We start from the raw sequence: 26,461 nt of genomic DNA, 5'->3' as shown, positions 1-26,461 counted from the left end.
CCTCTCTGTGTGATTTTTCAGTGGAGTTTCCTGGTGTTTTAGTGCTTCTCCTCAAATGACCTCCTGAAACAATGGCTGGCCCGGATGATCTTCATTGCTGCTTGGTCACAGTGCTGACCTCAGGGTGAAGACCTCTGGCTTGCTTGGTTTTATTCATTTTATTTTACATTGATCTTTGTTTTGTTAGTTTATTATTTAAATTCATTTACGTCGTTATTAAATTACACTAGAAATAGTAAATCTGTAAATATTAGTAAGAATTTCACTCTACAATTACTTTAAAAACTGTCTTTGTTTTGTTAGTTTATTTGTTATTTTATTTAAATTAATATATTAATATACACTAGAAATAGTAAATCTTTAAATATTAGTATTAATGTTTTTGTCAATATAGATAAGTATAAAAATGTATGCATGCTTTCAAAACATTGTAAAATAAAAACTTTTTTTATTAATACAAATGTATGTTTATTAAGATTTATTAAATTGAATGATGGTTATTTATATATATATATATATATATATATATATATATATATATATATATATATATATATATATATATATATATATATATATATATATATATATACAGTTGAAGTCAGAATTATTAGCCCCCCTGAATTATTAGCGCCCGTGTTTATTTTTTTTCACCAATTTCTGTTTAATGGAGGGAAGATTGTTTCAGCACATTTCTAAGCATAAAAGTTTTAACTCATTTCTAATAATGGATTTATTTTATCTTTGTCATGATGACAGTAAATAATATTTGACTAGATATTTTTCAAGACACTTCTATACAGCTTAAAGAGACATTTAAAGGCTTAACTAGGTTAATAAGGTGAACTTAGCAGGTTAGGGTAATTAGGCAAGTTATTTTGTAATGGTGGTTTGTTCTGTAGATTATTGAAAAAAAAAATTTGCTTAACTAGGCTAATAATTTTGTCCCAAAAATGTTTTTTTTTTTTAAATGAATAACTGTAATAAGACTTTCTCCAGAAGAAAAAATATTATCTGGTATACTGTGAAAATGTCCTTGCTCTGTTAAACATCACTTGGGAAATACTTAAAAAAATAAAATCAAAAAGGGGCTAATAATTCTGCCTTCAATTGTGTGTGTGTGTGTGTGTGTGTGTGTGTGTGTGTGTGTGTGTGTGTGTGTGTGTATATATATATTGTTCAATATGCCTTTGAATCCAGTTTATGAAAATATACACTTATTATTAGTACAATTTTAAATCAATTTAATAAATTGCCTGGGGAGCCGGGTTCAGCCTGCATGCCGCCAATTGAATAGCCCTGGGATACAGTTGAAGTCAGAATTATTCGCCCCCTTTGAATTCTTTTTTCTTGTTTAAATATTTCCCAAATGATGTTTAACAGAGCAAGGACATTTTCACAGTATGTCTGATAATATTTTTTCTCCAGGAGAAAGTTTTATTTCGGCTAGAATAAAAGCAGTTTTTAATTTTTTAAGCACCATTTTAAGGACAAAATTATTAGCCCCTTCAAGCTATATATATATTTTGGTAGTTTACAGAACAAACCATTGTTAAACAATAACTTGCCTAATTACCCTAACATGCCTAGCTAACCTAATTAACCTAGTTAAGCCTTTAAAAGCACTATACAAATAAAGCTGAATTGAATTGAATTTAAATGTCACTTTAAGCTGTATAGAAGTGTCTTGAAAAATATCTAGTCAATTATTGTATACTGTCATCATGACAAATATAAAATAAATGATTAGAGATGAGTTATTAAAACTATTATGTGTAGAAATGTGTTGAAGAAATCTTCTCTCTGTTAAACAGAAATTGAGGAGAAAAATAAACAGGGGAGCTAATAATTCTGACTTCAACTGTTTATTATACACACTGACTAGCCTAAATATCTTAACTGTAAGGGGGTTAGCGTTCTAGATTTATTTCTGGTTTTGCTTCTGATCTTTGGCTTTACTCTTCTGTGTGCTGAAGTTCATCACCATTCCTGATGTTTGCAAAACAGACTGATAGTGTGAGAGAGACGGGGAGCGGCTGGACACACACACACACACACACACACTGCAGATCTTTTCTTTTCTCCTGTGTTCACTACAGAGTGCACACTCACCTCAAATGAACAAATCTGTAGTTTTTTTCTCTTTGGTAATGAGTGTGTAAGATATTATTTGCATTATACATGCATTGCTATGGGCGGTGGCTCAATGGTTAGCACTGTTGCCTCATAGCAAGAAGGTGGCTAGTTCTAGTCCTGGCTGGTCCAGTTGGCATTTCTGTGTGGAGTTTGAATGTTCTCCTTGTGTTGGCGTGGGTTTCCTCCAGGTGCTCCGGTTTCCCCCACAGTTCAAACACATGCACTATATGGGAATTGATGGACTAAATTGTAGAGGTGTGAACCTACACTGCAAATTTTCAAATAAGACAATTTTTCTTCGGTCTACCTCCAATAGGAGCACCTCCAATTCACATTCTGTGAAGTTTCTCTTTTTGCTTGCTTTTGCCATTGGTTTTTGTTTGGTTTTGCCAAAGTCATTACCTTATACCGGGGTGGAGGCAGTGAGGGGTTTTGCGCTCGTGCACGTGTGCTCAGTTTCATGTTAAGAGAATATGCGTGGGATTCTCGTACGCATTGTTTCATACATCTGAATTTTTTTACTGCGTACGCACATTTACAGCTTTGTCCGTACGCAATGTTTTGGCATGAATTCAACTCAACGCAAGTCTTTGTGCATGAGGCCCCTGCTCTTTCCTTCTGCTGGAGGTGAAGTGCTGAATCACGCACACACACACACACACACACATTACTCCACCTCATCTCTATATTTATATGTCTAGTCTGTAATAAGCTGCTTTACCCAAGCAAACACTAATCCTATTGGTTGTGTGCACTGAGCTGCTACAACTCTAATATTATAGCATTAGTGATGTTTGTGAAGGTCAACCTTATGTATGTATATTTTCTGATGTGTTTATTTTCCTTATTCTAAATGGTAAAATGCTTTTTATTTGTCCCTTTTTAATGATACTTCCACTTGTGCTGTTTATCACTTATTTATTTCTTAAGTTTGTTTGTATTTTGATTAAGTACTTGAATGTTTATTAGCTTGTATGTTTTGTGTTTTGTTTATTGCCTGTTCACTTGCTTTAATGGTTATTTATTTTAGAATTCTTCATTTGTTTATAAGTTTATATTTGCCGTTTTAATAACATGTTTCTCTTTTTATTTTGTAATTTAGGTACTTATTTGCTGCCTTTATTTACATGCAATATTTAGAAGCGGAAATTCACATCTGTATTTTTTTATTCATTCATAATTACATTAGTTTATAATTGAATGTGCTTTTTGTGACAACTGCAATTTTTTGTTAAATTTGTAGTACTTTAATCACTTGTTTCTGCACACGTGTGATTTATTCACTTGAAATGTGACTAATTTGGAAGTTATTGTAATTTATTATTGACAGGGTTCACACACTCCTTAAAAGTACTTAAATTTCAGACAATCAAGATTCAAGGCCTGGAAAGCATTAAAAAAACAAACAAATGCTTGAAATAAATTTGAAATAAAATTGGTGTTATTTCAACAATTGCACTGTGCTGCTGTTAAAAACAGAATGAAGAAATGAGAAACACTTCATTTAATACTCAATTAAATACTCAATTCCAATCTTGTACAAGAACTATTGCAAATAATTTACATTTAATTAAAATTTCAGAAACCATGTTGGAATATCTCCATTATTGAATTTAACATTATTTATTAAAGTTCGTTGAACAAGACTTTTAAAAATGACACATTCAAAACATTACTCTGATATTTTAATGTAAATATTAAGTGTAAGTGAAATGTGAGGTACAGTAAGGACGTTCATCTCACTACATATGCAGCAGTGAGAATTACAACAGTGCTTGATTTGAAATTATTGATGCTTTTAAAAGTCTTTAGCCCCTTTCACACAGTGATACCGGTAAATATCTGGAAAATTTCCGGAACGACTTTACCGGTATATTCAAAAAAGCGCTGTTCACACAGGCGAGGACGTTGCGGAAATTTTCCGGAAAAGAGCATTCACACATCCATTCCAAAATACCGATACATTCTGACATCATTCACCACAAATGAGCTTTAAACGGCTGCGCTTGTATTTGTAAACATTTGACTAAATTACAAACTCTGTGGATGATCAATATTGTGAACAACTTTCGCAGGATCACTTTCGCATGTCGAGATGTTCATAATATGTGCGTGTGCTGGCACTCACAGGCTGTTTCAAAGGCACACGCAAAGCTAAAAGGTAAACAAACAACGGCTTATCATAAGCATCTCATCGATGATGATTTACACAGTTGGCATTAAGAAGAACATATAAACGTGATCTGACTAACTTCTAGCAGCTAAATGTGTCTTGAAAAATATTCAAAGGTTTTTATTCTCATAAACCGCGCGGACGTGAATGCGTCTGACTGTTGTGATTGGCTAAAGCAGACGTCTCACGTCAGCACGTTCTAGACGTGCACGCGCTTATTACGGGAATCTTCCTTCTGCATTCACACAGCGCAGCATTCCGGCAAATTACCGGTAATGTTACAACTTCTCTTTCCAGAAAATAGCCAGAACGAATTTACCGGTATTTTCAAAAAGCACCTGTTCACACATACAACCTTTCCGGAAAATTGCCGGCAATTTTCCGGAAAGGTCTGTATGTGTGAAAGGGGCTTTTGTCTGCTGTTCATGAAAGTAGGCATGGGCTGCTAAAAGATTCTGACGGTATGATAACGATAACCTTGGATTAAAATATCATGGTTTCCCAGTATCACTGTATTGTGATTTACTGCTCTAAGGGCCTACTCGCACTATGCCATCCGTACCGTGCCCAGGCCCGTTTCCCGGATCGTTTGAGAAGTGTGAGTGCGCTGAATCGGGCTCAAGCACGGTTCACTTGGCCAGCCCTGGCCCGGTTGGAAGAGGTGGGCCTGAGCGCGATTCACTTGGGCTTTGGCACGGTATGTTTGTAGTGTGAGTGCAAAACGCGCCAAAGCCCGAAACTGAAAGAGAGACGTGACTTTAAGGGGCTGTTTCATATGGATTTATTAATCATTCTTACTGTTCAGTGAACCCAAACTGTCATAGTTTATTAAAGACGCAAACCCCTCACTGCACAACAGCTGCACCTTCAGCAGACCTCCTCATTCCTGCAGCACGAGAGCTTTATGATTGTTTATGACCGTCAAAAGTGGCGGATCTGTTCGGTGAAATATCTGACTGCATGTCACCGCATCCCTAAGGACTGTTTGGCGAATATTTGACTGCATGTCACTGCATAACAAACGACTGACACAATATAACTAGAGAAATCTCCACTGTTCTGAGAGAGAGCGCTTCTCACTGAACAGCGCAGCATCGATGACGTAAGCGTGCCGAGGCCCGTGTGAGTGCGGGCCATCGGGGGAGACAGGAGGGGGGACAAGCGTGCTTTGGCCCAGTTCGAGGCAACTTTACCTAGTGTGAGTACAGCCTAAGACATGTACCTAAATGTCAGCAAGAATTTTTTTTCCCCATTGAAGAAAATAGATTTCAATTTAAGAAACATTTAATATAATTTGGAACAGTGAACATGTCAGACTAAATGATTGTAATAAATTATTGACTTCATTAGTTTCTAAAGCACTGATTTCCTTTCAACTTGAAAAGGCATGTTTGGATATCTTTCTTTTCTTTGGATTTAAAGTAAAGCCACTGCACTGTTCGGCTCTACAGCATGCTGGATGTTGGTGCATAAGCGACTTGTATTTAAAATGTTTGCTGAATTGCGGGCTGATTAGTAGCTTTTGGTGTGGAGGCTCCTTTTCTGCTGGAGATAATGGTGGCCTAAAAAACGTAAAAACATCATAAAAAAGCAAAGCAAAAAACTTACATATGGTGAGAATGGTTAAAACGGAAAGTTCTAGCAATATAAAAACTGTGCCTTTTCCAAACCTCTGTTAACCTTGAAACCAGTTATCGTCCCATGCCTACTTGAAAGAGTGGGAACCCTAACTTGTTGTTGTTGATTATTATTATTATTAATATTGTTAATACTTGACCTTTGTTCCTTTTTCCAAACAGACAGCAAAGCGATTGTAGATGGGAACCTGAAGCTGATCCTGGGTCTAGTATGGACCCTCATCCTCCATTACTCCATCTCTATGCCCGTCTGGGAGGATGAAGACGATGATGAAGCCAAGAAACAGACGCCCAAGCAGAGGCTGCTGGGCTGGATCCAGAACAAAGTGCCTGACCTTCCCATCACCAACTTCAGCCAGGACTGGAGGAACGGCAGGGCTCTGGGGGCTCTGGTGGACAGCTGCGCTCCAGGTCAGATCCACAGCTCAAAATCAACACTCATTGTTCTGATATTTAATGTATTAGTGATAAAGTACATCAAGAAGGTTGTTATCACAGAATAAAGCCTGACAGGTTTATCAGCAGCGCACTGTTGTGTAAGAATAAAGGGCTTTATTCTTCGAAAACAACTGTCTGAATGTTCTTTATCACGCTTCTTTCATGACTACTTGCCACAAAACAAAAATTAGACACAAAACAATCTTAACTGTAATAGTTTATTAATTCTTTAATTAATTTCAAAGCTGACAGAAACTAAAACAACTGATGGAGTATACACTAACCTGCACATTCAGACACAAGATGGTGCCAAACAGACAAAAAACAAAGATGACAAACAAATTCGGCTGTATGGAGAATATATTAACCAACGTATTAATAATTCACAAGATGGCAGTATTAATTCACTGTCAACAATGCAAAGCTTACAAAAAAGAACCGATAGAGTATACACTATCCTGCGCAAACTTCATTGACAAGTTGGTGGCAAACAGTCAAAAACACAAAGCTGTCAGAAACTAAAACAGCTGATGGAATATACACTAATCTGCGCATTATTCAGACACAAGATGGCGCCAAACAGTCAAAAACACAAAACTGACAGAAACAAAATCAGCTGATGGAGTATACACTAACCTGCGCATTATTCAGACACAAGATGGACACACACAGTCATGAACAAAAAGCTGACAGAAACGAAAACAGCTGATGGAGTATACACTAACCTGCGCATTATTCAGACACAAGATGGCGCCAAACAGTCAAAAACACAAAACTGACAGAAACAAAATCAGCTGATGGAGTATACACTAACCTGCAGGTTATTCAGACACAAGATGGACACACACAGTCATGAAAAAAAAAACTGACAGAAACGAAATCAGCTGATGGAGTATACACTTACCTGCGCAATATTCAGACACAAGATGGCGCCAAACAGTCAAAAACACAAAGCTGACAGAAACGAGTCCAGCTGAATAGACAATATAATAACCTACGTATTCATTTACAAAATGGCGCCTAACAGTCAAAACCACAAAGCTGAAAGAAACGAAAACAGCAGAGTATACACTAACCTGAGCATTATTCAGACACAAGATGGACACACACAGTCATGAACAAAAAGCTGACAGAAACGAAAACAGCTGATGGAGTATACACTAACCTGCGCATTATTCAGACACAAGATGGCGCCAAACAGTCAAAAACACAAAGCGGACAGAAACGAGTCCGGCTGAATGGACGATATGCTAACCTACGCATTCATTTACAAGATGGTGCAATCGGTCAAAAGCACAAAGCTGACAGAAACTAAATCAGCTGATGAGTATACACAAACCTGCACATTATTCAGACACAAGATGGCGCCAAACTGTCAAAAGCACAAAGCTGACAGAAATGAATCCGGCTGAATGGAGAATATACTAACCTACGTATTAATTTACAAGATGGCGCGAAACGGTCGAAAACACAAAGCTGACAGAAACTAAATCAGCTGATGAGTATACACCAACCTGAGCATTATTCAGACACAATATGGCGCCAAACAGTCGAAAATAATCAAAAACTGTGTTGTTACAAACAAACAGACACGAATAAATGTGGATGTAGGTATACGTATTCACTGATGGTCAAGATTACTCAAAGTTAGTCACAAAAAATCTAAAAGCTAACACAACCTACTATTAAAACTACTGAAGCTTCAAATTGTTCAAATACACATTAAAATTGTAGTCGTAATTTAAAGTCGTAATGTATATGCTTTAAAGTAATACACAATTTTTTGTTATTATACCTGTTAAAATAACCTTTTTCTGCTGCTTTGGTCAACATCATGATGATTACCGTATAACTTGAAAAAAGCTTCAGCAATTAATAACAACAAGAATATTTGATAACGTCATAAGGCTTGCTCGTAACCAACATATCCAGCATGATTGGTGGTAGAAAGGTGTTAGTATGCAGAGCGCTTCATTCCTGTGTTTATTGGACAGCTGGATTCGTTTGCTCTGTTTTTCTGCGGATGTGGTGATTTAACCACAAAACACAGCTGTGAATGAGTGTTTACCACCTTCATCTGTCCTTATTTGTTTATCAGTTGGTGAGAGGAAACAGTTTAGTGCATGCTTTTGTGCTGTATGATCCTTAGAAGATACTATAAATGTTGCAACCTGTTATTAAATCCCTATAGCAACCAGCCTAACATGTTATCTAATTAGAAATTAGTTATTTAAACGGTTTTGTTTAGAAATGTGTTAAAAAAAATTTATCCATTAAACAGAAATTGGGGGAAAATATACAGGAGGGCTAATAATCCTGACTTCAACTGTAGACGTTAAAAAAATATCTATATCTTTGGTATTCAGGCCTGTGTCCTGACTGGGAGATCTGGGATTCAGAGAAGCCTGTGGATAACGCCACGGAGGCCATGCAGCTCGCTGATGATTGGCTGGGAATCCCACAGGTGAGCTGGTGACCTTTGATCTTTATGTATATGACTTGTTTAATCAGCATGAGGTGCCGTCAATCTGCTAAGATACAGATTGAATGTTCTTTGTCCACTCGAGGGTGTGATTGAAAAATGTCTTGTTTTCTTTTGACATTCAGCATACATGCAGCAGCTCAATATTTTGTTTATTTTTATTTTTTATTTTATTTAAATATTTAATATAATTATTTTTTTTCTTTTTTTGTTTCGTTTTAATTTCAAAATTAAAATTTTATTTCAATTTTTATATTTCAATTTTTAATTTTATTTCTAATTTAATTCTTTATTTTATTTAAATTGTTTATTTTGATACATTTTTTTTTATCTGATTTTATTTTATTTTATGCAATATCTAAGTAAGCATTTAAACAAGCCAAACTCTTTGTCCACTTGAGGGTGTGATTAAAAAATATGTTTGTTTTTTTTCCATTCATGCAGCAGCTCAATATTTTATTTGTTTAATTTATTCTTTACTTTTTTATTTTGTTCTTTATTTTATTTCGTTTAATTTTGATTTGATTTATTTTATAAGCATTTAAGCAAGTCAAACTCTGTTCATTCGTGGGTGTGATTAAAAAATGTCTTGTTTTCTTTTTCATTCATGCAGCAGCTCAATATTTTTAGTTTTTTATATTAGAAGTTTTGTTTTTATTTTAGTAAATTTTTATAATTAACAGTTAATTTGCATTTTTATCTTTTATCTTATTTACATTTAATTACATTTTTAATATTTTTTTCAATTTAATTTAAATTTATTTCATAGTAAGCATTTAAATAAGCTAAACTCTGTCCACTGAAGGGTGTGATTGAAAAATGTCTTGTTTTTTCTCTATTCATGCAGCAGCTCAATATCAGGCTCAGATAAGAATAAAGAAGGGCATGTGTTATATATGCACACACACACTAGTAATTGCTGCAGTGTTTGCAGTGTGGTTAATATGGTACTCACCACACCTCAATCACACCTCAGCAAACACACTCATCAATTATATACATGCTTTTCTTCATGACATTAGTTTGTTCCTTGAAAACCTTAAGAATAAAGAGACTTGCCTTCTTATGGGTAACGGTGCAAATGACATAATGTTCTGCCTAAAGGTTAAAGTGTTGGCCATGACACAAAAAAGAAACAATGGAAGCATGAGCTAGACTTTTTTTTTTTTGCCTCTGCTGCTGTTTTACTATCCAGACAGACACAGAAATTAAATGTTGAAATGGTCAATTTTTGGACAATTTGAATATAATATTTAAACATGTTTTTTCCACTACTTTTGCATATGATTATATAAATGACATATTGTAATTGCTTTAAGTATTTTTTTTTATTTTGCTAAACTAAATGGAATGTTGTATTGTTATTGCTTAAAGTTAAGTGTAAATACCTTTTTTTTTTTTACAGTACAATAAAAACTGTATGCATATGTGCATAAAATATAGATTCTACACTTTCAAACGACACCACTTAAGGGGGTCTGGTGCAATGCTGGCCCTTTAAATCTTAAATTGAAAGTCGATGATGTTAAAGAAACAAAACTGGTTCCATATTAATCAAGGCAATTCTCCTCTAATTTTACCCCAGCATTGTGCCATCTTAAACCTCAACTACTACAAATAAGGGTGTCACGATCCTCCAAATCCTCGATTCGATTACATTTTCGATTCTAAAGGCACGATTCGATTTTCGATTATGAATAATTAATTAAATAATGACCAATGAATTATTTGTAGCCTACCGTTTAAACTACCTGACCTGCATGGTCTTTGTTTTACCCATAAACAAATCATACAGTAAATGAATAAAGGCAAGATACACACATAATTACCACCTGTCAATCACTTTTTCTGCGGGACTCGTGAATAGGCAGTGATCTGTGTCGTTATAATGGCGTCGGTAAAAAAGACGCACAACCAACAGGAACCAGCCAACAGTATCTGAGGTGTTCGCTAAAATGACTAAGTACAAGTGAGTGAAAGATTGAAGCAGTCCTCTGACTGCCTGGACCCGCTGTCTCGAGCGCATGGCTGTGTGTGTGTCTGTGTCTGTCTGGTCACGTGATGTGCATTTTCAGAGGTAGAGAGGAAGGAGGGCTGCTCAGAAATGCTACACGCCACTGTGGATTTCAAATCGTTGTTGTTCTAAAATGCCATTTAAAAACAAAGAAAGTGTAAACAGGGCCTGAGTGTGTACTTTTCGCGAGCGGATTTGCAACGGGGGCGGGCGGAGGATTGCGATGCCGGTGTTGTCTATCGGACGAACCGTACGTAATACGTACATAGCAGAGCTTGCAAAACTGTGTTTTTTTTTGTCGACAACACGAACGTTGTGAACATAACTCACTGGAAATCCAAAATGCTTTCACACCGGCGACTTCATTGAAAGAGGAGAGGGTTTACGTTCTGTCGACGGGTCTACTGCTTCTGCAGTTTAACAAGCACTTCAACAAGCCTGTTTTTTTCCTGCTTGGCAAGCCAAGCTGACGTGACATGGGGGCGTGGCAGCATCGACGATTCTATTTTTTGATTCGATAATCAAAATTGAGCATAAATTTCGATCGATTTCGATTAAAAATCGAAATCGTGACACCCCTAACTACATACATCATTAATGCAGAGTTTTTTTTTAAACCCTTTGTCTGTCTGTCCAGGTTATTGCTCCAGAGGAGATCATTGACCCCAGTGTGGACGAGCAGTCAGTCATGACGTATTTATCTCAGTTCCCCAAAGCCAAACTGAAGCCCGGAGCGCCTCTCAAACCCAAACTCAACCCAAAGAAAGCGCGCGCATACGGTCCAGGTGAGATATCTATCAGTCTGTACTCTTGTGTTTTTGTTTATATAGAAACGCCCAACGTTATCTTCAAAACACAGAGATGAGTCTGAGCAACCACACAAATGCAGATCGTTGTCATTCCAGACTTTCAGGATATTGTAATTCCCATAAGTCTTGTCTGATGTGTTAGTATCGACTGAAGGAAATGGAGCAAAGCGGTCAGAAACTTTCTCAGACACATGATACATCACACTTTCATTATGACGTTGTTTAGACAACATTTCATACCTGTGATGATCTGTTAAGTCTCACTTTGTTGATCTTTATGGGCTCATTTTTTGCTCGCTAAGGAAAAAAATAATTAATTTGAAATAATAATTATATGAAAAAAAAATGCAATAAAACATTCTTGTGAAATATGTCAATTAAAAATAACTCAAGTTAATTCAGCATTATTAATTTAGTCTTTAGAGTCGTATGATCTCTCAAAATATTATAAAATTCTATGTTTTTTTTATACAAGTTATTCATTCATTCATTCATTCATTTTCTTTTCGGCTTAGTCCCTTTATTAATCCGGGGTCGCCACAGCAGAATGAGCCGCTTATATAAGTTGTTATATTCTAAAAATTATATTTTTTTTTTATTCTTATTGTTTATTATTATTATTATTATTGTTGTTTGCACCTGTGAAATTATTACATAATCTTGTTTAATGCTTATTATTATTATTGTTGTTATTATTATTATTTCCACCTCTAAAATTATTATATAATATTGTTTAATAATGATGATGATGATAATAATAATAATAATAATTATTATTATTATTATTATTTGTACTCGTGAAATTATTATATAATCTTGGTAAATGCTTATTATTATTTTTATTTATCTTTTTTAAAAATAATTTTTGCACCTTTGAAATGATAATATAATCTTGCTTAATGCTTCTTCTTATTTATTTATTTATTTTTCATTTTTTTATGATTTTTTAATTATGATTTGTTTATTTTTATAATTTTAAATGATTTTTGCAACTGTGATTTTTTTAAATAATCCTGTTTATTGCTGATTATTATTATTATTATTATTATTATTATTATTATTATTTGAACTTCTGAAATTATTATAATCTTGTTTAATGCTTATTATTATTATTTATTTTATTTATTTACTTTTATTATTTTGTATGATTTTTGCACCTTTGAAATGATTTTATAATCTTGTTCAATGCTTATTATTATTATTAATACTATTTTTTATTATTGTTTTTGCACCTTTGAAGATTATTATATAATCTTATTTAATGCTTGTTATTTTTTTAATTTATTAATTTATTTTTATATAATTTTTTATTTTTGAACCTTTGAAATTATTATATAATCTTGTTTAATGCCTATTATTATTATTTTATTTATTTATTTATTTATTTACATTTTTTATAAATTTTGTATCTGAAATTATATAATCTTGTTTAATGCTTTTTATATTATTTTAAAATAATATAAAGATAATATAATTATATTATCTTTCTAACTTTTTAATTGAGTAGTTACTTTTTTATTCCACATATATATGAAATAGCACAACTCTTTACATTATTCATAATAAATAAAACAAAAGCACAACAAACAAATAAACATATACATGAAGGATTGAAGTAATGATGCTGATAATACAGCTTTTAATCATTACAATGAATAAATTATTAAAACTAATTAAATAGAAAACACTTATTTTGCAGTTATATATCTGATTAAATAAATGCAGTCTTGATGAGCAGAGAGGAGTCCCTTCTGCTTGTCAAGGCTGTATTTTTGTTTGATCAACTATATTCAAGAAATTGAAATCCACTCTTTTAACTGATAATATAACTTTATTTCTGTGAATACAGCTATTCTCACTCTTGTTATTTGCAGGATTAATGAGTAGATTGTACTGTAAATGTGTCCTATAACAGTTGTAAAGTCTTAAACTGTGAAATTGGGAGCCAATGAGTTGAAAAGTTTTGGTTCTCGCACCACAAATGACCTCTACAAATTTTCCGTGACTAAATTAACTTCGGAGCCGGTGTCTGCCGTCTTGGGAAATCCTCACCTCTGTGTGATTTACAGCAGACAATGAAAATGTCACACTGATGTTATTTTTCCATTTAAGTGATTATATCCTCTCTAAAAGCGCTGCAAATAAAAACTCATTTAAAACCTGACACAGGCAGCCTTGTTTCCTAAATCACACGTGTTCCCTGTAGAGGACTGCTGTTTTCAGTAGCAAATCAAATCTCTCTTTGCAAATGTATTTAGTTATTTACTTTTTAACTTTTTAAAAATTATTTTCTAAACACACCTGATAAGATGATTCTTTATTAGTATGCATTTTATTTACTTACATTTATTTAGTTATTTACTTTTTATTTACTTATTGTTTACTTATTTGCTTATTTATTTACTTTTATTTTCCTATTTTTTTCACCTATTTACTCTTATTTATTTATTTATTTATTTATTTATCTATTAACTTATGTTTATTTACTTATTTATTCTTTTATTTTTATTTATTTACTTATCCACTATTATTCATTAATGTATTTATTATTAATTATTAATTATTATTTATTATTTATTATTTATTATTTATTATTTATTATTTATTATTTATTATTTATAATTATTATTAATTATTATTTTTTATATATTTATTTTGATATGTTCACTTTATTTACTTATTTATTTGTTTATTGACGTTTTTACTTTGTTTAATGTATTATTTATTTTTTCTTGCTTATTTGCGTATGTATTCATTTACTTATGTTTTTTATTTTAATTATTTATTTTTTTCACTTATGTTTATTTACTTATTTATTTATTGACTTGTGTTTCTGCAGGTATTGAGCCGACAGGTAACCGCGTTATGCGTCCGGCAGTGTTCACTGTGGACACGTTCAGTGCGGGTCAGGGCCAGGTCATGGTGTATGTAGAAGACCCAGAGGGCCGCAGAGAGGAGGTGAAACCTGTGCTGAATGAAGGCAAGAAGACCTACAGCGTCACCTACGTCCCTCAGGTCATGGGGACACACAAGGTCAGGTTCACTAATACTCTGCAGTACTTCACTTATACTGTGTTCACACCAGATGCGGCATGCGCAAATAAATTGACATTTGCGTTTAAATAGATGAGTGAACATTTTGAGTGTACTCTCTTTATTCGCACCTCAAGTTTGGTTAGTTCGTGCTTCAAATTCACTTCACAATAAATGCGGATTCGTGTCATGAACAGGGCTTCTGTCTGCCCGGTGACTCTAGCTTCAATGCTAAATTGCAAACAGGGATTTTATTAAAAGAGTAGCTGTGCTTTGTGTTTTAGGAAGGCTGAAAAACAGCATAGACTCATTTGGAGCCATGTCTGAGTCCACTAGATCCTTTTAGAGGAGCACCCAGCTCTGGGAGTTTATCAACTCCTCCAGAAACTATACCTGGATGATGGAGGCTTTCAGTGGTGCTTTTAACTGAGCCGAGCCCAGATTTGAGATTATTTGAATTAAGAAAATATTTATAATTGACCACTATTTGGTCACATTATGTAGTTCAGTGAATTTCTTACAAAATAATGCGACACAGCATCATAGACACCAATATTCCAACAATTTTTAAATGTATATTTTTATATACTGTATATTATCCCCCCAATTTTTATTTAACGAAGAGATTTTTTTTCAACACATTTCTAAACATAATAGTTTTAACTCGTTTCTAATATCTGATTTATTTTATCTTTGCCATGATGACAGCATGTATTATTTGACTAGATATTCTTCAAGACAAAAGTATTCAGCTTAAAGTGACATTTAAAGGCGTAACTAGGTTAATTGGGCAAGTCAGGGTAATTAGGCAAGTCATATAATGTCGAAAATATATTGCTTAAGGGGGCTAATAATATTGACCTTAAAATGGTTTAAAAAATGTTTTAACTGAAATAAAACAAATAAGACTTTCTCCAGAAGAAAGCATATTATAGGAAATACTTTCCTTTGTTAAACATCATTTTGGAAGTATTTGAAAAAAAAAAAAATCTCACGAGGGCGATTAATTCTGACTTCACTGTATCCAGTGGCATTTGTCGTTTAAATGGCACCCTGTGCGAAACCACCCCAAACACACCCCTCCCCCACCCCCAGAGAAATAAACACACTATGTGGTTGACTTGATATATAATTTTAAATATTTAAAAATATATTTTAATGTATGCATTTAAAATGTTTATTATAAATACATTTAAATATATTTATTTATTTTCAATAAATATAACAATTGTTTAAATTTATCATAAAATAAATAAAATTATTATCATTATTCGTTCATTAATTTTCTTTTTCGGTTTAGTCCCTTTATTATTCTGGCGTCACCACAGCGGAATGACTCGCCAACTCTTCCAGCATATGTTTTACGTATTGGATGCCCTTCCAGCTGCAACCCAGTACTGGGAATCATCCATACACCCTCATTCACAAACATACATTACGGCCAATTTGGCCTACCCAATTCACCTGAACTGCATATGTTTGGACTGTGGGGGAAACCGGAGCACCCAGAGATAACCCACACGATCACGGGAAGAGCATGCAGACTCCACACAGAAGTGCCAACTGACCCAGCCGAGGCTCGAACCAGCGACCTTCTTGCTGTGTGATTATGCTACACCGTATTATTATTATTATTATTATACAATTAATATTCTAAATAAATAACAGACATTAAATAAAATAATTTTCCCAGAGATGGGTTGCGGCTGGAAGGGCATCCGCTGCGTCAAAACTTGCTGGATAAGTTGGCGGTTCATTCCGCTGTGGCAACCCCGGATTAATAAAGGGACTAAGCCGACAAGAAAATTAATGATGGTCCACTCTTCTTCCATATGCGCCAGACATGGCCTAATGCAATGTAAGGTACTCCATAGAGCTCATTTAACCAATGCCAAATTAGCCAGATTTTTCCCTGATAGAAGTGATGCCTGTCATCGTTGTAAGCAGTCTCCGGCCAACCATCTTCATATGTTCTGGAGCTGCCCTCAATTAAAAAATTTCTGGTTCAGTGTTTTTGACACACTCAATAAACCTATTAACATAAATCTAGACCCTAACCCCTTGACAGCGCTTTTTGGTATTTCAGAGAGAGTTGACCTGACTGTTGCATCTCGCCAAGTTATTGCCTTTTCTACTCTTCTAGCTAGACGAGCCATTCTTATCAAATGGAAACAGGTGATTCCTCCATCCAATGACATGTGGATCCGAGAAATTTTTAGTTACATAAAACTTGAAAAATTACGATGTTTACTTGCAGGATCTCTCAAATCTTTTTACAAGACCTGGAACCCTGACTATATCAAAGGCTTACCTTGTTTAGTTGATATCAGATCTAATAAACAGTAACTAATTGAAAAGAGGAAATATTGACTCCTTAATGTGAACTTTTAATTACTATTTTTTCAATTGTTATTATTATAATTTTATTTATTTTTATTTTTTTGCTTTTATCGTTAACTTGCTCATTTATTATTATACTGGATAACAATTTCTTTTAATTCTTGTATTTTATTTTTAATTTATTATTATTTCTTTTAGAGGATATGTTTGTTTATAATTCATACATTTGAATTTATTTTATTTTAAGGGGAAAGTGGGAAAATAAGAAAAATAAGACACTCTGTAATTTTTCCTTTGTTGTATTGTATACTATGATGTATTGTCTTGTTAATCTCAATAAAAAAAAATAAATAAAAAAAAAAGATAAATATATAACATAAATGAACATCAGTTACTCGCCAGTAACTTATTTAATGCATGTTACTGTAAGAAAACATTGTAAATAATTGGAAATCCGGCGACCGCAATTATCAAACCCTTGGGAACAACTGTGGTCGGAACCAAAGTTCGCAGGTCTGTGTTCTCTGAACTCCTATCAAGCGGTGGACGTCTTCATTCTGATTGCTTGCCGCTGAACCGCGTCATAGCTCATTACCATAAAGTTGACTTCATTTCAACTCTCCTCGACGCTCACGCCGGCGAAGGCGCACCGCGCTGCTCCTCGCCGCTTTCTCATTGAAAATGAATGACTTCCGGCTACTTTGACACTCTCGCCGCTTTCGGTGTGAACGTACGGTAAATCTACAGCTGACTGTGTACACATGTATGATGTCAGACAGTTGTGAGATGACTTAAATGGATTGGCCCAGTCTTTACCTCTGTATTGAATACCATGTAATCCACAGGTTACCGTTCTTTTCGCTGGACAACAAATCCCAAAGAGCCCATTTGAGGTGAACGTAGACAAAGCCCAAGGAGACCCGACCAAAGTGACCGCTAAAGGACCCGGACTGGAGCCGCTGGGAAACATCGCCAACAAACCCACATTCTTCGACATCTACACTGCAGGTCTGAGTCTTCTAGCTGGAGTCAGAGCTCTTCTGTGTTATTAAAGAAAATATCAAGTCATAAAGCTGTCTGTGTGAATCAGGTGCTGGAGTGGGAGACGTGACGGCCGTCATTAAAGACCCTCTGGGTAATAAAAACACCGTGGAGGCTGTAATGGAGGACAAGGGTGAAAACGTCTTCCGCTGCACATACAAACCAGTGCAAGCCGGTCCTCACACAGTCAACATCACATTCGGCGGCATCGCTATCCCGAAGAGCCCCTTCACTGTCAACATTGGCCCAGGTATGTTATTATACTGGCTGTAGATTATGGATATTGATAGTTTTCAGGTGTGGCCACAGTATTAGTGGAACACCCCCCTGGCGTGCAAAACATTACTGGTCCCGCTGAGTAATTTCCATTTTTTTTTTTGCCAAAAAGCCAGGTAATTTTTGTGCAATGAGGTTTAGCGTTACTAATCAACGAGGATACACACCTAAGCTGTGCTTATGTAGAATTTCATCCGAGAAAGAAGAGCCGGAAAGAAGAAATTTATGGATTTGTCTATCTCTTATCTAATCTATCTACCTATAACTGTCAGTGCGTTTGTGTGCTTTTATACAGTCTCTAGTCTAATTTGCAGGTCAAGTGCAATCAGAATATAAATTGAAATACAATGTCAACGTATAAATAGCAGAAGTGAACAAATAGATTTTTCCTACTAGCAAATACTAATCTAAGTAAAAGAAACCGACACCAAATATAAAAGCAGACAACTTAAGTGCTATAATGCTGGGGAATATCCAAAGGATGACGATTCTAAGGGCTAATCCATTTCGGGGGCCCCCAGAGATGTTATACGCTTATTTCACACGGCCACCATTTTAAAGAACCAAAGCGAGGCTGCGGTGGGAAGACACCCGGAAGTATAGGACGAGCACTGTAAACATTGCAGCAACATGCCGTGTACTACAAACCTCCAGCTGTTGCCGAGATTTCAAAATGCAGAAAATGGTGTAACCATCACTTTAATATTATTTAGTAAGTTTATTTTAAACAATTAAAAGCAATTTAGCATCAAACAACATCACAATCTCAGTGATACGCTTAAGTGTCCTCCTAGGCTTCAGCTCATGGCACCAGTTAAACACCGTGAGGATGCTTTCCTGCTTCAGTCTGTAACCCGGTGATTGATAAAACACTGCAGTCCTCTGCAGCACACCCTCGTGTTGTCTGTGATAGTGTTGTCCTGGTACTGAAGTTTTAAACCCGAATATTTCCCCGCTAACATGGAAGCGCTGCTGAGCGCGGATGTCTCGACACGACTGATCTTCACGGCTTCCGTCTCTGTGTATCTGTGTTTGGTTTGCACTCAGTTTACCGCTCTTCACCCAGTGCAAGCACAGATACACGGACTGGAGCGCGAAGCAGCCGTCAAGATCAGTCGAGTCATCAAGCAGATCTCTCGGCTCGTCTGTGTTTGTGCTCAGTATACAGCGGTGGGTGAACTGATGACCTTCTCGGCCAATCACAATCATTTCTGTTGAACACGTGAACACAATGTCAAATCAGCGCCGGTTTAAGAAAGCCATCAACATTGGCTTTAATGTTAGCGCAAAATTGCCGGTTTTTCTTTTAATTTAGTATCGTGACAAGTCTAATATAGTGAAAGAATCAGTTTATCAACTCGAGTTTGATAAATGGAATCTAAAACGTGTGTTTGGGAAAGAAAACGTTAGCTTACTAGTGTCATTTCCCTTAACTTAGCTGAAAATGAGCTCTGATTTCCCTTTTTACATTCACCATTCATTCAGAACGGACCTTCGGGTTACCCGGAAGGCAGAGAAATTATAAATTTGTGTCACTTTCTCTTCGCTGATAAGATATACAGCCAGTTACACAACATTCCTATGTAACTCCTAATGATACTTCCGGTTTATTTCCAACCGCAGCCTCGATTTCGCTTTTTAAAATGGCGGCCGCGTGAAATCAGTCTATTTAGGGGCCCACATAACCCCTCCCCACCTTGTCACTTTTGTTCACGACACCTAATCCCAACCCAACCCCCCTGACACCACCAGCCGCAGCATCCCCCATCCCCCACCCCAAAACTTGTATCAGAGCTGCAGCAATGTTTAGTCAGCTTGTCATCCTCTGTGAAAATGGTTGATGGTTACAACCTACGAAACATACCTACTAATGGTTTACTTTTGTAATTTACATTATTTGTGCATAAACATATCTAGATATAGTAGTAAACATACAGTTTGTTTGAAAACAAAACTTATTGTCATCCTTACTGCAAATTTACATGAGCGATAATCTCATTAAATATGGAGGGTGGCCTTACAATATTTTCCCGGGTAAAAGGGGGTCTCGGGCAAAAAAAAAGTTTGGGAACCACTGCTGTACAGGACACATGGAGGAGATTGATTGACAATGGCCTACAGCCAATCAGGACGCAGAACACAATGTGCTGTTTAAAAAAAAAAAAAAAGCATGCCAAATTGCACTTAAAAGATCCGTGAACCAGCAAGAGGCCACGAAAGGATTAACCGCATTATACCGAGGGACCACTGTACTATAAATAATATGATTTCTTCCTCGTTTTGTGATACAAAACCACAATTATCGATAATATATGTTCAATGTAAGCACAATTTTAAACACCGATGTTTATGCACATTGTTTCTGCACTTGAATGGAGGTGTTTTAGGCTGTACTGTTCTCTGTTAAACTGAATGGGCTATATGCACAGTGTTTTTCAGCCAATGATGAACTTCCAGTGAGAGCTTAATGTGACTTTTCTATTTCATAGGGTTCCTTTTACAGCATCGATGTTGTAATATATAAATAAAATACATTTAGTTAAATAACTTAAGCATTCATTTAGTTAAAGCGTAAAAAGAGATCAAAGACCATTTAAACACGCGCCGTCATTAGCAGCAGGCTAGTGCACAAACTCCATTGAAAGTACTGGGGTAAAATGAATTTCCTTATTTTTTGTTTGACATTATACCCACTGTATATCGTATCCCAGCCAGGCGGCGATGATCGCTGTTATTTATAGAAATCAGATCTTAATTGCGACGATTTTGTATGGGATGTATTACGCCCCAAGTCTAGGGGAAAACAACATGGGCGTAATAAACGAAAGAAACAAATGTATAGGAGTGGTGGATTTCCCAAACAGAACAGAAAACTTAATGCCAAAGATCCTGTTGTAAACTTCTAAGAGCCCAAAAAACCAGAGAGAATCTTTCGGTTGTCTTCAAAGCAGAATCCTTTTTAATAAGAAGAACTCGGCGTGGATGTGGCGTCATCGAAAGCAAAACTCTAAACTGCACAGCAAACATTACACATTTATACATGTAGGTGGGGACAGTCAAACAAAGCATGCAAATGAAATCTGGTTGTCTGGAGGGTGCCATGCCTTCTCCAGGTCTGATCTCATCAGTATATAAGTACTACAGTGTGCAAATGATGTTCTGGAAAAAGAGAAGACAATAGATACAGCCATGCTGTGAAACCGATAATTGCATCACTTTGGCTTAGCCTGTAGTCAGCAAGGCAAAGGTTTAGTGTCCCTCCTATCTGGCATGTCAATGAAATTATATAATTAAAAACCAAAGAATATAACTTTTCAGTTAAACGTAATTTATTGTTCTTTTGGAATTAGATGATAGAAATTTATATTTCCACAATCTTCTTCAGTCGACAACCAAACTCGGGACACTCAGTTGAGAGTAAGGGTGTCACGATCCTCCAAATCGATTCGATTACGTTTTCGATTCTAAAGTCACGGTTCGATTCGATTTTCGATCATGAATAATTAATTGATTAATAACGAATTAATTATTTGTAGCCTACCTTTTAAACTACCTGACCTGCATGGTCTTTGTTTTACCCATAAACAAATCATGCAGTAAATGAATAAAGGCAAGATACACACATAATTACCACCTGTCAATCACTTTTTCCAGAGACTCGTGAATAGGCAGTGATCTGTTTCGTTATAATGGCGTCGGTAAAAAAGGCGCACAACCAACAGGAACCAGCCAACAGTATCTGAAGTGTTCGCTAAAATGACTAAGTACTAGTGTGAAAATGGAAGATTGAACCAGTCTACTGACCCGCTGACCGTTTGGACCCGCTGTCTCGAGCGCATGACAATGTCTGTGCGTCTGTGTGTGTGTGTGCGGTCACGTGTTTTCAGCGGTAGTGAGGAAGGAGGGCTGCTCAGAAATGCTACACGCCACTGTGGATGTGGATCGTTGTCGTTCTAAACTGGCATTTAAAAACAATGACATGTTAGTGTAAACGGGGCCTGAGGGTGTATTTTTCGCGAGCGGATTTGCAAAGGGGGCGGGGCAAAGGATTGCGATGCGCCTAGGCACGTGCACACATACGGCTCAACCTGTGCACATGGCCTTTTTAGTCTTTGGTAGAAAGTGCCCTTCCATAATGATCTGATGTGCCGGTTTGTGCACGACACCCAAACACCAGGAGCTCCACTCCCAGCAACAGCCGCAGCACAAATGAGCGCCTCAAACCCTGCCGGAAGCTCCTTTTTAATACAGGCCTCCGAGACCAGCAGCCAATCAGAACACGAATCACGCCGTAATGGGAGCCTATAGGATAACTAAAAGAAAAACAACAACAAGGCGGGACAAAGAAAAAGACACATGCAATACGCAATAAAAATATATAAATAAACTTTAGTCGTAACAGATGACAATTAACCGTAAGCCCTAAGGCTGACTAAATTTAAAAGTCTGTGCGCATATACTTTATTAATCCCAGTTGGAGACTGTGAGCTTAACATACTGTTGAGAGAAGGAAATGGAGTGGTTTATTGGTGTTGTTCGCTAAACATTGCATTGTGTTGTTATAATTGTAAAGTTCAATGGATTAGCGTTGTGTTTTAGGGTCTCAGACGTGTGGATTGCCTCATGCGGTTGTATTTCTGCTTAAAAAGTGAAACTGGTAATTGCGTGTAGTTATGGGATTCTGCAGGGCTTTTATACGTGCTGTAAAATGTGTGTAAATGTAGCCGCAGTTCACCAGCGTGCTTGTTTGCGGTGTGTTTGGAGCCGGCGGCTGCTCTGAATCTTTCCCGTTTTGCTGTTTAGGTCAGGCTTCATTTCCACACTTTCCTTTTATTTATTTAAAGGTTTTATGTGCTGGGGGTGTTTGTGTTCGGTGCTTGTGAACTTTAGACACTCAAATATGACTTATTCATGCATGTTTTTTTTTCTTCTTCTGTTCAGTTATTCAATAGTTTCTCCATGCTGTGTGCGCATGCAGACTGGTGGCTCTGCGCGTAGCTGTTTTAAGCTTGTAAAACAGCAAATTCCTTTACTCTGAAACAGCTTTTCCAACATGCAGTTTTAAAAGAAGTCCAGTTTATTGATTTTCCTTATCGGGCTGCTGATTTCACTGGCTTGTTCATGCAATTTGTTGAGTTTTACTGTTGAAATCTAAGCAGTGTGAGCATTGTTCAGTTGTACGCATATTTCATGATTTATTCACTGCAATACAAATGTCAAGCTAGTGTGTATGTTATTGTGCTTAATTTTAAAACTTAATTTTAAAATGTAATAATAATAATAGTAACATTATTGTTATTTTTGTTGTTGGTTTTTATTAATAATAAATAGTAATAATAATAATTATTGTTCTATTATTATTTATTAATAATATTTAATAATAATAAATGATATTTGTTAAAAAAAACTAGCAGCTGATAATATTAATATTACACTGTAGAACCCAATAAGTTAAGGTAACTCAAACTATTTAAGAAAATCGATTGCAACAAACAATTTGAGTTAAACTAATCTATGTGAGTACTGTGAACTTACTCCGTTTAAGTTGAAACAATTAAGTATTTCATTAACTCATTACCTTCAACACTGGGTTCAAAACTCTTTTCAAATAAGTAGAATTAACTTTCAGTCAATTTTGAGTTCACTACACTCAATTCATTTGATAGTTGACTTGGGTTTTACAGTGTATTTTTATTATTATTATAACATATATTGTTTTTATTAATTATTATTATTATTTATTAATATCAATAATATATTTTTTTTATAATTATTAGTAGCTGATAACATTAATATTACACTGAAAAACCCATTAAGTTAAGGTAACTCAAACCATTTGAAACCATTAAAACATTGCGTAAGGTTACATTAGGAAGGTAAAATTGTTACACAAGGAAACAAATATTATTATTTTTTTTATTATTATTATTATTAAAACATTATTATTGTTTTTGTAGTTTTAATAATAGTAGTAATGATAATAGTACTAATAATAATAATTAATGCAGTAATAATATTGAATAATAGTAGTAGTAGTAATAATAATAATAATTATTATTATTATTATTATAACATTATTATTGTTTTGTAGTTTTGATAATAGTACTAATAATAATAATTAATGCAGTAATAATATTGAATAATAACAGTAGTAATAGTAGTAGTAGTAATTATTATTGTTGTTGTTGTTGTTATTAATTATTATTAACAATTTTAATGTTGTTGTTGTTGTTGTTGTTATTAATAATATTAATATTATTATTATTGTTATTATTATTATCATTATTAATTTTAATGTTGTTGTTGTTATTATTATAAAAATTAAGTAATAGTGTTAATTGATAATAATAGTTATAACCGAAATAATAAAAATAGCAATAATAATTATAATTATATTTTTTATTATTACTATTTTTATTATTATGAATTTTAATGTAATGTAATATAATAATAATAATAATAATTATTATTATTATTATTATTATTATTATTAGTAGTAGTAGTAGTATTAGTATTATTGTTATTTTTGTTATTATTCGTATTATATTACATTTAAATTAATAATAACAATAATGAATGTAATTATTTATGTGTATATTTTTATGCAGATATATATATTTTTTTATCTATTTGCAGAATTTTTTGATATTTTAAACTTTAAAGCATTTCCTCCACCACCATCATAAATATTTATTAATGAAAAGTTATAGATAGATATTTAAGTAGATGTATATAAGTAGACATTTTTCCCAAATTCATCCAGCTTTTCTTCCCTGTGTAAATCAGGTTTTTGTGGTTTTTCTACGGCCAGCAGCTTTAGTGTTCCCATTGGATTCCGTTGATGGTTTTTGAGTTTTAAAGCATTGGCGATGGGCAGGTTTTGATGAGCGTGACCTCAGCAACCAGAACAAGCAAACTACTGAGCGAGGAAATCAGACACATGTGCCGTAAACCCAAACGAGACCCTCAGGAAAACAGCTTATGCATTTGAACAGATATTTTTACTTTTACTGCACACGATGTTGTTGAACATTTCACAAGCAAATTAAAGTGCTTCATAAATCCATTACGCACACTCAAAATATTGAATCATAGGTTGAAATTCATGGCAAAGGGAGAGAAGTTCAAATCTTGATATTTCCTGATCTAAAAAAAGCTGCACTAAGAAGTTTTTTTTTAACACAAACTGCATGCTAACCTTGACTTAGCTTTAAACGGTGTTGTGAATTTCACTGTCTGGCTCACGGCACCAAAACTATTGTGAAATTCTAAGACGAGCCAAAAAAAAACACGGAGAAACTTTCAGGTATCTTCAAAGCAGAATCCTTTAATAAGAACTCAGCGTCTCTGTGGCGTCATCGAAAGAACTCAATTGGTACAGCAGACACTCAATTCATTTTTACAGACATGGATATATGTAGGTAGGGACAGTCTAACGCCCTATTCACACGGGGCTTCAGCATCAACGCTTGACAGAGGGCGTGTCTGAAGTTGGAGCTGAAACGATCGTCATAGAAGCGTCAGCCAATGAAATTCAGTCAGCAATAGGCCACTGTCTGAGCTGGTGTATTTGCATACAGCGATCTGATTGGCTGACGCTTCCGTCGGCGCTTAAAGTTGAGCTAGTCCCAACTTCTGCAGCGAGGAACGCTTCTGAAGCGGCGCCGACGGATCCACAATGCAGTTCGGCAACGCCTGACGTCACCCATTCAAAGTGAATGGGAAGCGTTGACGCTGAAGCCCCGTGTGAATAGGGCGTAAGAGTGCTTTCACAGTAGCACTTTTGGTCCTCACCCGGGTTCGTTTGACGTCAAAGTATGGTAAGTTTAGCTAGTGTGAACATGTCTTCTGAACTCGGATGCGCACCCATGAACCATACCCGAGTCCGCCTGAGAGAAGTGGTCTGGGGTACGGTTCATGCGAACTCTGGTACGGTTCACTTCTGATGTGAATGCAATCGTACCAAATAACGAAAATGAACCACCAACTGTACAACAAACAATCATTTTCATAACTTTATTCGTGTGTGTGTCACGTTTCGTACCTTGGTGAAAGGCGGGACTGAGCCACGGTAAACGCAGT

The 26,461-nt window shown here is 35.2% G+C and overlaps 1 protein-coding gene across 3 annotated transcripts in view; it reads left to right on the top strand.

Moving 5' to 3' along the window:
- Positions 1-26,461, top strand: part of flnba (filamin B a) — a 167,357-nt gene that overhangs the window by 50,881 nt on the left and 90,015 nt on the right. For all 3 annotated transcript variants that reach the window (XR_015501726.1, NM_001440724.1, NM_001440723.1), the window contains 6 exon segments: positions 6,109-6,357; positions 8,751-8,848; positions 11,518-11,665; positions 14,529-14,722; positions 17,908-18,070; positions 18,153-18,353. Coding sequence is in view for 2 of the 3 variants with exons in the window: in NM_001440724.1 (NP_001427653.1) it covers positions 6,109-6,357; positions 8,751-8,848; positions 11,518-11,665; positions 14,529-14,722; positions 17,908-18,070; positions 18,153-18,353 (1,053 nt within the window). In the remaining variant the exon portion in view is untranslated.

This window comes from Danio rerio, chromosome 11, assembly GCF_052040795.2.
Source record: "Danio rerio strain M-AB ecotype USA chromosome 11, GRCz13ab, whole genome shotgun sequence".
NCBI classification, from domain to species: Eukaryota; Metazoa; Chordata; class Actinopteri; order Cypriniformes; family Danionidae; genus Danio; species Danio rerio.
This window is presented reverse-complemented; position numbering and strand designations above follow the sequence as displayed.